The following is a 14,195-nucleotide window of genomic DNA, read 5'->3' as shown; positions in this document are numbered from 1 at the left end:
ACAGAAATGTTGTAAAGGGTATTTTATACACTCTAACTAGCAAATAGAACGAAATCCTAATGACTAATAGTCGGGGGAAAGTTGGCTGCTTAGCTTTCCATGTAGTAAATTCATCACTGGAAGGCCTCTCTGGCAAAGTCAGCGTCAAAAAGAGGTACCACTTTCTATAAGTAATCTCATCAATTTGGCGGATTTACGAGATGAGCTTTCAATAATTTCTCCTGTTGAAGTGGTTCACCAACAATTCCACTCTACTCTAGACAATTAAAATTCCTCTCATTCTTTTTGGACCTTGGTAAGTCAATCGTACAACCAAACAGCTTAAATTTTGCACACAATAAGTGACTGAATCGTAACAAAATGTGTTTGAACCCGCTTCAGAATTTATAGAAATAATTTCCAGTTGATAAATAATTTTCTTTGTTCTAAACCACATTTACGACCGACCGTTTACTTCTCAGGTCAATTCAGGGATATAGAGTAAAGAGCTCATAATAAAAAGCATACTGCCTTAGCAATAGAACACAAAACCTCTCGTTGGCGACCACCCGAATTGTCAAGTCTAATTGATGCCTTGCGGGAGGTGGTCAGTTAAGGGAGGTCGTGGCCAACCACAGGTCAGGCCTCAGCTCTTTTCAAAACCTATATGTATTGTCACTTTCTGCCCGTAAGAGATAAAGCCTATTGTTTGTGAAGTGGTCGTTAACGGGAGGTTAAAAACAACTCGAAATTGTAAACAATCATCTCTAAAAGTGGTCGCTTACAAGAGGTAGTCGCTTACGAGCTGTTTCATCTATAGTGATTTGACTTGGAAACTTTTTTGGTACTTTGAAAAAGTGGCCGCTAACTAAAGGTGGTCGTAAGGGAAGGTTTGATTGTATAACTATAATGTATAGAAATATAATGAATATAAAATGTCTTAGATTTTAACATTCTCAAAATTACACGTCGTAGATAGGAAACGTTTTTACGGTTAACTGACTTTCTTGAGATGAAAATCTGTTAGTTTTTAGGTCTTGGCTGTTTTTACGGCTTACATTCGACTCCTTTGAGGCCTTTGGTGATATGTCATTATCATCAAAGATATTTTTAGCAAGTAACTCTCTTTGTTCTGATAGAACAATAGATCGCAAGCTTTCAGAACATTCCAGAGACATTCTGGAAAATGTTTCGAGGACAATTTGAAATCTCAGGGCCCGTTTACATGCAGGTGGAGGACCCCAAGTAGGTGAGGTAACCCGCGTGGTCGAAAAATAGCCCGCGTTTACATACAATCTAACAGCTGCGGGATGCCGTGGTAAAGTTTTTCGAGGTTTTAGTCGCGCTTGCAATTAGGGAGTTGAGATGTCATTACGGCGACATGTGGTAAAATGCTGCCGGAAAAACTTGATTTATTATCCTATAGGATTTTCGCCAATAGCTCGATGTGTTAACCGTGGAAAGGCGGGCTGGCGGGTTACCCCACCTAGTCAGGTCACCTCACCTACCTGGAGTTCTCCCACATTCATGTAAACAGGCCCGTAGTGACAAGTAGATGTTCTGCAACATCCGCTGGCCTACAGTCTAGGCTGTTTACTAAATTTTTTGGGATCTAAAATGTTTGGTATCAATGTGTGTTTGAATGCCTGGCTAAGGATATTTAGTATGCTGTGACACAAAATGCCAGCCCAACTTGCACGAAGACAAGCTAAGCAGAGAGAAGAGGACCTGCTGGAGGTTTCGATTAAACACAATTGGGCAGAGTGGGCAAAAACAGAAAGAACAAAAGAACCTAAGCATACCTTCAAGTAGGTATGCTGTAATGCACAAAAGGCCATTTTAGGGAGTCATTAGTCTTAAAAGTAACATTTAGATAAAACTGATGTTTTGATTGCATTTTTCCGAAAATAGCTTTTTTCGGGGTAATTTTGTTGGCCCCTCATTTTTCCAAAGAGTATTTCAGCTATTGACACCAAATTTGGTACAGAGATTGTTTATGTAATTTTTCTGAAATATTACTGGTTTTATAAGTAATTTGTCTTTTGAAAAATCTAATTTCTTCTTACCGTATCACCCCTGAATGAAACATTGAGATCCTGGGAAGAAAAACCTCCTGAGGTCCTGGGAAGAAAAACCTCCTGAGGTCCTGGGAAGAAAAACCTCGGCAATAAACTTAGTCAGAGAGTATTATAACAATTAGAAGAAGTTGTTTCACGAGCAACAGCTGGTGAGAAAGATTGCGAGGGTATTCCAAAGGGAGAAGATCTCTTATTGTGTTTTCTTCTCGGAGTTAGCAAAGTTGATCGAGGTGGCAAAGTGAAGGGTGTTTATAATTTTGTACTAGATAAAATTCCTTGCGGTGTTTTTGTGTACTGATCACTAAGTGAAGAAAAATACGAAGCGGGATAAAACCTCATTGAGGCTCTTTTTCAATTTCATTTAAACACAAACAAACACAGATTGCCCGAGGTGTCGATTTTATTTATTGACAAGTTTTTTAAGACATTGACATTATTCATCATGGTAAAAATATTCATTTTCCTGATCTTGGAGCTCAGTTCCCAGGTCAATATCCATGTTATTCTCTGGCTTCTTTCCTCTCTTTCTCTCCACCTCAGTGCCAACTCTCTGGTCACTCTCTTGGGCGATTGGACGATTTCGATCAATTTTCATCCCGGCTCGTCGACGACGCCAAGCGTCACTGAAAACAGAGGAGATCGAGATCAGAGTGCTCATCTCTTAACTTCTTTTTCTCAGTCTGAACATGAATGATTTCTATGTGATTGCTAGTTAAATCTTATGTTTGTAACAAATTTTCGCGTTTTGGGTCTCTCAGAAACTTTGGAATAGGCTCAGTTAGAAAGTGTTCGAGAGAGAAGCGAAATCATAAGTGTTCCTTTTGATCTGATAATTTTGATAATTTTTTATCATTAGTGTTCCTTTTTAATCTGGACCGGGTTTTTTTAACCAAGCAGTGTTACTGAGATTGGATTGACCTATTTTATTTTCATTTTTGGGTGATGGCGTCACCACACGGACATGTTTGTATGGCAAGCTACTCACCTTTCGTACAGGAAAGCGGCAATTAGGCAAACCACGAGAAAAATGGCTGTAACACGTCCCATGTTAATATTTGTTTCTGCAAAGAACCAAGAGAATGTAAACTGTTTGAAATCTCTCGAAAGAACGTGATAATTCAAGGGACGATCGCGAGCATCCGCCTCACTGAAGACTCCGATTGACTCGCTGAGACAGGATGGTGCGAGCCTTTCCGGGAATTTTTCAATGCCGATTATAAAATAACTAATTAAGGCCTAGTTTATACGTCGCGCTACAGTCGAATTTAATTCAGACGAATTTAATTCCATTAAATTCGTCGTTCCGTCGACATAAATCGTGGCGTGGTTTTATGCGTCGAAATCAATACGGTCGAATTTAATTCCTTCCCAACTGCAGTGTCTCTGGTCAGAGGTGTCATTTTGAAACAAACATGGCGCGGGCTAAAGCTCTGGAAACAATTTTCCTCGAGAAAATTTCCAGGGAAAGACAACGGCGACGTCAATTACGGCGTAATATGGTTACATTGGTGTTAATGAGGAAAAGGTTTCTCGTACGACTTTGTTTGCTGACGTGTCTCCTGTTACAGTTAAGTGAAGATGAAATTAGCGCTCGAAGACCTCGCAGTTGTCGTCGCAGTCATAAAAACACAGGTTGGTGGGAATTGGTCTGGGCGTCCTATGATGAAGGAAGATTTAAGAAAACCTTTCGTGTATCAAGGAATACGTTTAACTTAATTTTGAAGAGTATTCGACCTGATATTGAGAAAGATTTTGTCACAGAGCGGCCCGTTTCTGCCGAATGTAGGCTGGCTATATGTCTTTACAGATTAGGTAGAGGTAACTACCTATACACCATTGCGGAACTGTTTGGCCTTGGTGTGACGACCGTTCACAAAATCATAGAGGAAGTATGTGAAGCGATCATAAGAAACCTTCGGTGCAAGCGCATTTTCCAATCACCAAACAGAATATTATGGAGAAAATGGTGGATATGACAGCGTTTTGGCAATTCCCCTGTTGCTGGGGTGCTGTAGATGGGTGCCACATCCCCATTCAGTGCCCTCCTGGCGGTCTGAAAGCCTGTAAAGAGTATCATAACTTTAAGAACTTTTATTCAATAGTATTGATGGCCATTGTAGATGCACAGGATCGTTTCATCTGGGCAAGTGTTGGTTTTCCAGGAAATTCACACGATTCCATCATTTTCCAGTCCACTGACTTGTGGCACAACATTACTGAAAACAACATCATACCATCAATTTCTCAAGTCATTGAAGGTACAGAGGTTTACCCGATGATTTTAGGCGATTCTGCTTTCCCATTCAGAGTGTGGTTAATGAAACCATATGGTAATGCTAACCTTACACCTGAAGAGGGCTATTTTAACTATCGTCTAAGCCGCGCAAGAATGGTAACTGAGCGAGCCTATGGACAACTGAAGAGCAGGTGGAGAGTTTTGTATCGAAAGCTAGAATGTAGACCAGATTCGGTGAAACTGGCCGCGCTCGCGTGTATTGTACTTCACAACATCTGCATTACCACAAAGGACAGCCTTCCTGCCCAACTGGATTTGTCAATTGATCCTTTCACACAAAAGAAAAGGTCCAGTGAAGAAATACGAGATCTGTTGCAGATGCGCAACTGCCCTAAGAGAAAGGATTCATCTCGCAAAGCTGGAGCAATACGGGAGGCTCTGACCAGGAAAATGTGGCAGGAAAAAGAAGCAAACGAACTGGAAATGTAGACGTGATTAAAACAATTTTTTTGTCATCCATGTTATTTTCAAAGTTCTCCATATATTGTAACAAATAAATCACTTCACATTTCAGGTAAACTTCATAAAAGCAACAGTGTTTTGTTCCATAAAATAATCAACGCCCCTGTGAAGTTTTTTGTTAGACCTCAAACTCCCGCTAACTCCGGCAACCGTCTTAAACTTTAGCGCGTACTTCAAGAACCTGTTACTTGCCTTCACGCCGGAACGCGAGTTCTACGCTCTTAATCCACGGGGTAGAAATGAATATTTTGTGGAACTGTCTCAATTTCAACTTAGGCATTACATGTACAAGCCCTGAAAATCGGCATTATATGAAAAACTCGCTTACTTCACTATTACATTTCTTTTCAGTACACATAACAGAAAAAGAAACAAATTTGACCAAAGGTACTGAATGTTATGACATTCCTAATAAGTTTGTTGCATTACTTCTCATCAATGCTTTAAGCGACCCATTTTAAATGCAAGTTAGAAAGGCACAGGTCTCGAGTTCATGTTCAAGCAAGCAATGATATTCATTGGATCAAGGAATACCATTAATATATGACATTACGTTGCATCATTGTACATTTTTCAGACATTACATACAGTACCATGAGATAAACACTGTTATGATGAGAATTGCAATACTGTAATTCAGTTGTTATTTCCTTCGTTAAAGAAATGTATTGATTCTTTCACCATATTATTTTCCTTTGTTTTCCAACTTTTGTAATATAATTTCAAACAAATTAACAAAGGGATATAAAAAAATGAACGAAAAGATTCAAAGTGAAACACAACGTTTGAATGATTTGTAAACCATAATGTACATTTCAGTAATACACATTATGATATCCTGTTCCTTTCATGTTTTTGAGGGAACAACTTTGAAAGGGTATTTACACTGTCACCAGATGAGATGTGTTTAGGATCATTTATAGGAAGGGTAGCCTTGAGGAGACAGCAGTACTTGTTTTCCATTGCACAAGTTTTTGTTTTGACTACTCATAACCACAAAGTAAACATTAAACAGAGAATTATTGAGGATCATATCTTGACAACCAAAACTACCTATGGTGGTATCTCAGTGCAAAGAAACTACATGGGAACTCAGGTAATATTATTAATACCTCTGCTGCCAAAAATTAAATAGTTTGGCCTGCACCTGTACATAATTTGCATCCACTTCAGGAACATTGCCAGGTATACCTTGTAAGTTGGCTATCAGCTCATTCAATCAATTATGACAGTTAACGGTACAAAACTTACTGGTCAGACATGATCACCACCTTGTTGATATTTGCTTTAAAATGTGTTCTCAAAGTGCCTTTAACACCCCCCCCCCCTCCCCACCAACTGTTTCCCCCAATTTTTCCCTCAAATAAATATTTGTATTTTTCTCTCAAATATATATTTGTATTTTTCTGAGCAAAATTCCACTGTTTTGTCTTAATTTGCTTAAGACCTGGATTTTTATGGATAACAACAACGACCAACTTGGACCACAAGAAGCATGGCTTCATTCCTGTTTGACATCACAGACTGCTTTCAAAGCATTTTTGCACTGCAAAGCAGTTTGTGATGTCATGAACAAGGAATAGATCCATGCCCCTCACAGCTTGGTTGTGTTTGAGATAAAAACAGACTTAATTTGCAAATTCTATTAAAAAACCAATATTTAAACAAAATGCTACACTTCTTAAACCATCATATCAGTGCAATATTGAGATTTCTGCTGGTGGAAAAAGATTATTTGAGTTATAGGCACTTCAAGACCATAGTCTAGAAGGCTCTTTTTAAAGCAGTTCCAAAATAACTTTAAAATATTAGAGTGCATGCCAAGACCCTTTCAGAATTGATACAACTGCGAAACACCAGATTGTCCTTGTGAAGTCATAGTTGACTGAACGTGATGTAGGAGAGACTGCTCATCATTTTTTGGAGCGGATGACATCAATGGTGTGTACCCAAAGGATGGGGTACTTGGGTGACTGCTGCTAGCTCTGGGATTGGACACAGATTGTTGTCCAAAATCATGGCTTTGATGATGAAAATCATCAGAATAAGAACTGCTATAAGGATGGAAATTACCATGGGGTTGCATGTTTGGATTACTGTTGGGTGTTAGTAGGCCACACATCAACTGGAAGTACCTCATTTCCTGTTCTCTAGACTGCTTCATATCTTCCCTTAAAATTTGCAAAAGTTCTTTGGTGGGATCATTCTCAATAGTACTTTGAAGTAGTTCAACAGCTTTTGCCATCTGCTCAGTTTTAGCTCTTTTAGAGGCAGGTTTCTTCGCCAAGAAACGTTTACCCTTCGATGGGACCTCTCCACTGCTATCCATAAGGCTGGATGAAGTGCTTGCACAGTCTTCATCATCACCATCAACTTCTTGATCATTCTTGCTGGTATCTTGCTTGTCTGCATTTCCAATATGTACAGAGGGTTCACATGCATTTCCTCTTTGACATGAATCTCTAGTTTTAACAAGTACATAAAGAAGGTCAAACCATTTACCATATCCCCGTTCTTCAACAAACCTTTCAATACCTGAAGCAGTTTTCATTGTCATGCAGATCTGCTTACACGTACTAATGCATGACTTAAATTTATTTCTCATTTGTTGCACTTGGAAAGGAAAATCACTCCCGGTGGTCTTATTGTATTCGACGTTCAGCCGTTTCCGCACCATCTCATAAGCTTCAGTGTTGCTTGCTTTCTTAGTATTGCAAAATATCAGTTTCTTGACCAGCTGGTCATCATTAACAATGATATTTACCATATCAGTAATGTGATCTTCTTTCCAAGTCGCTCTCCGCCCAATTCTTTTCTTCCTTTTCCCACATTCAGAACTCACCATTTCACCTTCCTCGATTAAATCTGACTCTTCTTCTTCTTCTTCGCGAATACATGTTGTAAGATCCCTCTGACCCTGGTCTTTGTCATCCACTTCGCTCTGACAATCTTTGACAAGCTTTTCTGTACAAAGAGCACACTTGAGACAATACCCAACACGTTTATTTGGTTGCCAGCCGGTAGCTTCTTCATTAACTTCAGGAATCGAACATTCCGATAGAACACATACACTTTTACCACACGTTATACAAGAATACTTCGTTTGTCTCTCACAATTACTGCAAGAAAATGACAAACTTTTCCTCCAAAGCGCCATAGCTATGAACTACAACGTAAACTCGCGCCGAAATGCCCAAAAGGAATTTCTGCGCATGCGGAATACTTGAAAAGCTCGCCACGGGTCGCTGCGGGCTCGCCAAAATAAATTGAAATACATTAAGAAAATGTATGCATTTCATTCGACGCGAAGCTAGCGCGACGTTAAAATTGAAGACGCTTTATCGATATTTTATCCGTCTTACCAAGACGGATAAAACGTCTAGGACGAATTTAATTTACCAGACGAATTTAATTCGTTTTAGACGTCGCGCTATCGTCGAATTTAATTGCTTGTGGGACCTTGAATTAAATTCGTCTGAATTAAATTCGACCGTAGCGCGACGTATAAACTAGGCCTAAGAAAGGCGTTTTAACGTGGAAATATGAAAGTAGTCCTCTATTCCTAACTTGGTAAGAGTCATTTTACGTACTGACCTAAACTCACTGAATGTCCACATTTCTATATCGAAAAAGAGAGAAGCTAAAACTACTTCTCCCAATAAGGATTGAGAAGCTTGGTAAAAGCACTGTTCCTCTACCGAGAGTTGTTTTGTGTTCTCCCATGGATGCTTTCAATGGCTTAACAATGTTGAAGAAAAACCTAAAGATACTCTTAATAGCGTTGTCTGGACGGTGGGTGCAATGGCAATTCTTGAGCCGAAGAAGCAAACACTTTAGACAGCACAAGTTAATAGCGAGTGGAACACAGTAATTATAGAGGGTGGTGAACTCACTTATGGTCACGAACGACCGCGTTCGCTGATGTAGGAAAGTTTTGCGATGTTTCACTTTAGTTGAAGAGGTGGATAGGAGATAACTGTTTCTTTATTGATGTGGGCTCAGTATCAAGCTCTCAATAAACCAGTGCGCCTGCATGGAGAGGATCGGGGGCGCACCAGTTCACCCCACGCCAGAACTTTCAATCTTGTCAATCAGAAAAGGTAACTGAAGACGTTCGGAGGCCAAATTTTGTTAAAAAAAAAATGGTTCGCTCATTCTCCAGCTAAAAGAATTAATCTAAAGTTTTGTGAACGATCAAGTAATGATAGTGAGATATCGTTGAAAACCTGTTTTTGAGATTATTTGAGAAACAGCGGAAGGTGCATAATCACTTTTCAAACGTAAGCTACTGCTTTGCTTTCTTTCGCGGTAACTCCAATTACAATGATTTGCAAATTTGCTCTTTCGCGGCCGTTAGCCGGGCCATCAGCATCGGGGAATTTTGGAGCAAGAGTCCGTAAATAAACGGTTTGAATTGAATGAAAACAACCGCCTAGGTGAGGTGTGATAAGCTTGTAAAACTTAAGGAGCCGAAAACTCGCGCTTTATTTTTGCGTGGATTTCTAAACTTCGAGCGATTTAATAGGGTATGTGACAATTAATTATTAATTATTATTAACACGCCAAAATTTCTGAGACTTTCTTTATACACCAAATACCATACTTCTTCATTTGCGCCTTTTTGTGTACAAAAGTATGTAATTCGATTTATCAAGCATAGCTAATTTGCATATAAGCCACTATGTCGACAAAAATATTGCTCTTTTAGAGGCTGAATACCCGTGTGACACTCACTTAAACAGCCGAGGGTGGAAAAATCAATAGAATAGAAGCTTTCTTGGGAGAATCAAAAGGAAATACGGTAATTAACTGTCAGCTGAAAGAGACTGGCCAAGAGTCATGTTAATAGTTCTTCACTCCTCGACTTCAGTGTTATCATGATTGCCAATTGGTATTACGTCTTACGGAATAAAATAGTAGCGTAAGAGGCTCATTAAGAATATTATTTATGGCACTGAGAAGGATCGAGAGAAAGGCAACAAGTTTATTTGAAAAATTAACCAGCGGGTAAGAAGCAGTGTTAGGATGAGAGTGTCAATCAGCTGATGACTTTTACAGCTAACGGTTTTAATTTTGGCCTTTTTACGACTAACGGTAAACAGAATGTTAAAAATCAGTTTTATTTGTTTGAAAACGTTGAAAATTAATTTTCTTTGTTTTAAACCCCATTTACGACCGACCGTTTTCTTCTCAGGTCAATCCAGGGATATAAAAAAGGGACATATAGGAAATAGCATACTACTTTAATAGTAATACAGTCAAACCTCTCGTTAGCGACACCTGAAATGTTAAGTTAAGTGCTGATTTTCGGGAGGTGGTCACTTAAGGGAGGTGGTCGCCAACCAGAGGTCAGAAGACAGGTCTTATCAAAACCTGTAATGATAACTTTTAGCAGCTTATTCAAGGAACAAAGCTAAAGATCTATGGTGATTGTTTTGTACCTCACGAATTACTTACACCGCGTTTGGGTCACTGAATTCATGTGAAAGAAACATTGCTCGTTTATTAGGACCAACCTGTGACATTATCAATGACTTTCACTTTCCACCCGTTAGAGATAAAGTCTATTGTTTGTGAAGTGGTCGCCAAAGGGAGGTTTAAAACAATTCGAAATTGTAAACAAGCATCTCTAAAGGTGGTCGCTTACGAGAGGTAGCCGCTTACGAGATGTTTTATTTATAGTGATTTGACTTAGACTTTTTGGTATTTTGAAAAGTCGTCGCTAACGAGAGGTAGTCGCGAGGTAACGTTCGACTGTATAACTGTATGTATAGAAATATAACCCAACCTGAAATCTCAGGGCCTGTTTACATGGAGGTAGGGGACCCCAAGTAGGTGAGGTAACCCGCCTAGACGTGGTCGAAAAATAGCCCGCGTTTACATACAATCTAACAGCTGCGGGATGCCGGGGTAAAGTTTCTCGAGGTTTTAGTCGCGCTTGCAATTAGGGAGTTGAGATGTCATTACGGCGACGGATGGTAAAATGTTGCCGAAAAAAAACCTGATTATTATCCTCTAAGATTTTCGCCAATAGCTCGTTACGTTAATCGTGGAAAGGCTGACTGGCGAGTTACCCCATCTAGTCGGGTCACCTCACCTACCTGGGGTTCCCCCACTTCCGTGAAAACAGGCCCGTAGTGACAGGTCGATGCTCTGCAACATCAACTGGCTTACCGTCAAGGCTGTTTACTGAACTATTTGGGATCTAAACTGTTTGGTATCAATGTTTGTTTGAATGTTTGGCAAAGGATATTTAGTATGCTGTGACACAAAATGCCAGCCCAATTGTTTAAAAAGAAAAGGCCCTTCATTGTTTTGGACGATATAAGTGTTATGTCATTGAGAGCGGCCAATTCAGAGATTTCTGTCTAAAAACTCTTACCTTCAAAACGCAGAATAACCTTTACCTTGCTACCAACAAGTGGGTATCCCAACTGACTGAATTATAAAACTAATCGTCTCTTATTAGGTTGTCAATCATCATATTTCTGCATTTACTTGCCGCTTCATCAGTGATGCTCAATCATTATCGATTCTCATCAAGGATTATTGAGAGACCTAAAGAAATCTTAGCTCTCGAGGAAACATAATACGCTCGAATTAGCAGATAGAACGAAATCTTAATGACTAATAGTCGGGGTAAAATTGGCTGCTTAGCTTTCCATGCAATAAATATTATACTTAAGGCCTCTCTGGCAAAGTCAGCGTCAAAAAGAGGTACCACTTTCTATTAGTAGTCTCATCAATTTGGAGGATTTACGAGAAGAGCTTTCAATAATTTCTCCCGTTGAAGTGGTTTACCAACTAATCTACTCTACTCTGGACAATTAAATTCCTCTCAAATACAACCAAACAGCTTAAATTTTGCACACAATAAGTGACTGAATCGTAACAAAATGTGTTTGAGCCTGCTTCAGAATGTATAGAAATAATTTCCATGGTCTTGAGGCAGCACAGGGAATAAAACCCATTATGTAACGGTAAGTCAATGAACATAATAATTCACTTATGACACTAATTATCTTCGTCTGTAAATAGAATGAGAGGGATGGTAAGTTTTGAGCTCGGTAAAGAAATAGAGAAAGATGTATTTCGTCTTGTCACGAGCGCGGAACAAAGAAAAAACTCTGAGTCCCTATGAGGAATCGAACCGAATGGAATCGAATGGATGGAAAATAGTTTTTCTGGAAAAACACCAAAGGTTGCTTGATTCAAGAGCACGACGAAGCCCTTAGGCAGTCTTCTCGTAATTGTATTTTTTTTAATGTATTTTATCACTCTATGGATCGAAAATAATTATTCTGGAGAAACACCAAAGCTCCCTTGATTCAAGAGCACGACGAAGCCCTTCGGCAGTCATCTCTTAATTAACAATTGGTTCAAGAAGTTAGAGTTGCTCTCGGCTACGCCTCTAGCAACTCTTACGCATCTTTCGTGCTCTCCAAACTTACGCATCTTTCGTACTCTCCAAACTTCCCGCGTGCTTCATATCTCGATGAACGCACGCTGAAGTATGAACCAATTGTTTTATAACATTTTCAATCCGATGGAAAATATTTTTCTCGAGGTATTTGTTTGCCGACATCATGAACTTGCACAATAGGAATGTGAAGCACTCTCAAGCAATTGAATTTGATTAGACAAATTTACTAACTATGTTATAAAGAGCCTATGACACGAAATTTTTCTTACGTAAATATTTAGCTTATCATATGTGCAAACCAATTCCGATAGAGGAAAATTTCAAAAACTTTAATTTTTACGTCTAGCGGTTCAATTTTGGCTGTTTTTGGTTGCTATTGTGATATCTCATCATCAACAAAGACATATTTTTAGCAAGTAACTCTCTTTGTTCTGATAGACAATAGATCACAAGCTTTCAGAAAATTTCAGAGACATTCTAGAAAAATGTTTCGAGGACAACCTGAAATATCAGGGCCTGTTTACATGGAGGTGGGGGAACCCAAGTAGGTGAGATAAACTCGCCCAGCCTAAGTCGTAAAATAGCTCGCGTTTACATACAATCTTACAGCCACGAGATGCAGGGGTGAAGTTTCTCGAGGTTGTAGTTGCACTTGCAATTAGGGAGTTGAGATGTCATTACAGTAACGTGCAGTAAAATGTTGCCGGAAAAACGTGATTTATTTTCCTCTAAAGCCCTTAGTGACAAATCGATGTTCTGCAACATCAACTGGCTTACTGTCAAGGCTGTTTACTGAACTATTTGGGATCTAAACTGTTTGGTATCAATGTTTGTTTGAATGCTTGGCAAAGGATATTTAGTATGCTGAGACACAAAACGCCAGCCCAACTGTTTTGAATGCCTGGCAAAGGATATTTAGTCTACTGTGACACAAAACGCCAGCCCAACTGTTTTAAAAATGAAAAAGTTCCTTAATTGTTTGCACATGATTAACGTGTTATGTCATTGAGAGCGTCCGGCTCAGAGATTTCCTTCTAAAAACTCTTACCTTCAAAACGCAGAATGACCTTTACCTTGCTACCAACAAGTGGGTATCCCAACTGATTGAACGATAAAACAAGAGGCTACACGTAGCCTTTATTCTGGCGGGATTTACGGTCCAGAGGGAACGAATTGAAGGCCTTGTGGTATTTAACATTATCAATAAAGGGCAAAATTACTGAGCGCTGATTGGTTGAGAGAGAGGGCATTTTTTTCTTAATCGAGGGCATTTTTAGTAATCAAGAGAGGGCATGATTACCTGTTAATGATTGGCTAATCCGTTGCGCGCGTGATTTTCCTTCGTATAAATTTTGCCCTTTATTGATAAACAAGTAATCCCATGAGACCTCGTACTATTAAGGATTAAGTGCACTTGAGTTTTCAAAATTTTCCAAATTGCCCTCGTCGCTTCGCGACTCGGGCAATTTTGGAAAATTTTGAAAACTCACGTGCAATTAATCCTTAATAGTACTTGGCCTCATGTGATTACCTATACAAATCGCTGTTGAGTGCTTTTCATTGTTTACTTAAAATGGAGAGTTATGGAGATTAAAACTTTGGGACAGGTTGATGCCATGACAAATTGGAAATACTATAATCGCTAAATGAAATGCGGGGATTAACGTAAACACCGCGGCAAAGTCAACGGAAAAGGAATAAATCACTTTGTGACTTAGTTTGAGTCACGGAGAAATCCAGAATGATGGTAATCATCCAACTCCACAGAATAATGACGGATACCTCGGGCGTTCTACAAAACAATTACTGAATAGCATCCTGCGTTTATCAAATTTCCGGTTGCAATATTCATCAAATTTTAACGCTGTGATTCAAATCTTTCTATGCCCGCACGAGCCATATTCCCCTATTTTCCATTTCTATTTCAAGTTTCGCCTCACAGCCAGAATAACTAGCC

At 39.3% G+C, this 14,195-nt stretch overlaps 1 protein-coding gene and 1 long non-coding RNA gene across 2 annotated transcripts; both read right to left on the bottom strand.

The window, feature by feature from the left end:
- Nucleotides 1-2,440: 2,440 nt before the first annotated feature.
- LOC149050116 (uncharacterized) lies at nucleotides 2,441-13,426 on the bottom strand. Its single transcript, XR_016183367.1, has 3 exons — nucleotides 13,287-13,426; nucleotides 3,043-3,118; nucleotides 2,441-2,680 (listed from the first exon to the last, which is right to left on the bottom strand). It is a non-coding gene; the product is annotated as an uncharacterized LOC149050116 (long non-coding RNA).
- LOC149050117 (uncharacterized) lies at nucleotides 6,632-8,104 on the bottom strand. Its single transcript, XM_089195296.1, has one exon. The coding sequence runs from the start codon at nucleotides 7,970-7,972 to the stop codon at nucleotides 6,647-6,649; it is 1,326 nt and encodes a 441-aa protein (XP_089051422.1). The 5' UTR covers nucleotides 7,973-8,104; the 3' UTR covers nucleotides 6,632-6,646.
- Nucleotides 13,427-14,195: the final 769 nt, after the last annotated feature.

The sequence above is a fragment of the Pocillopora damicornis genome, chromosome 2 (genome assembly GCF_964200805.1).
Source record: "Pocillopora damicornis chromosome 2, jaPocDami1.2, whole genome shotgun sequence".
NCBI lineage: Eukaryota > Metazoa > Cnidaria > Anthozoa > Scleractinia > Pocilloporidae > Pocillopora > Pocillopora damicornis.
This window is presented reverse-complemented; position numbering and strand designations above follow the sequence as displayed.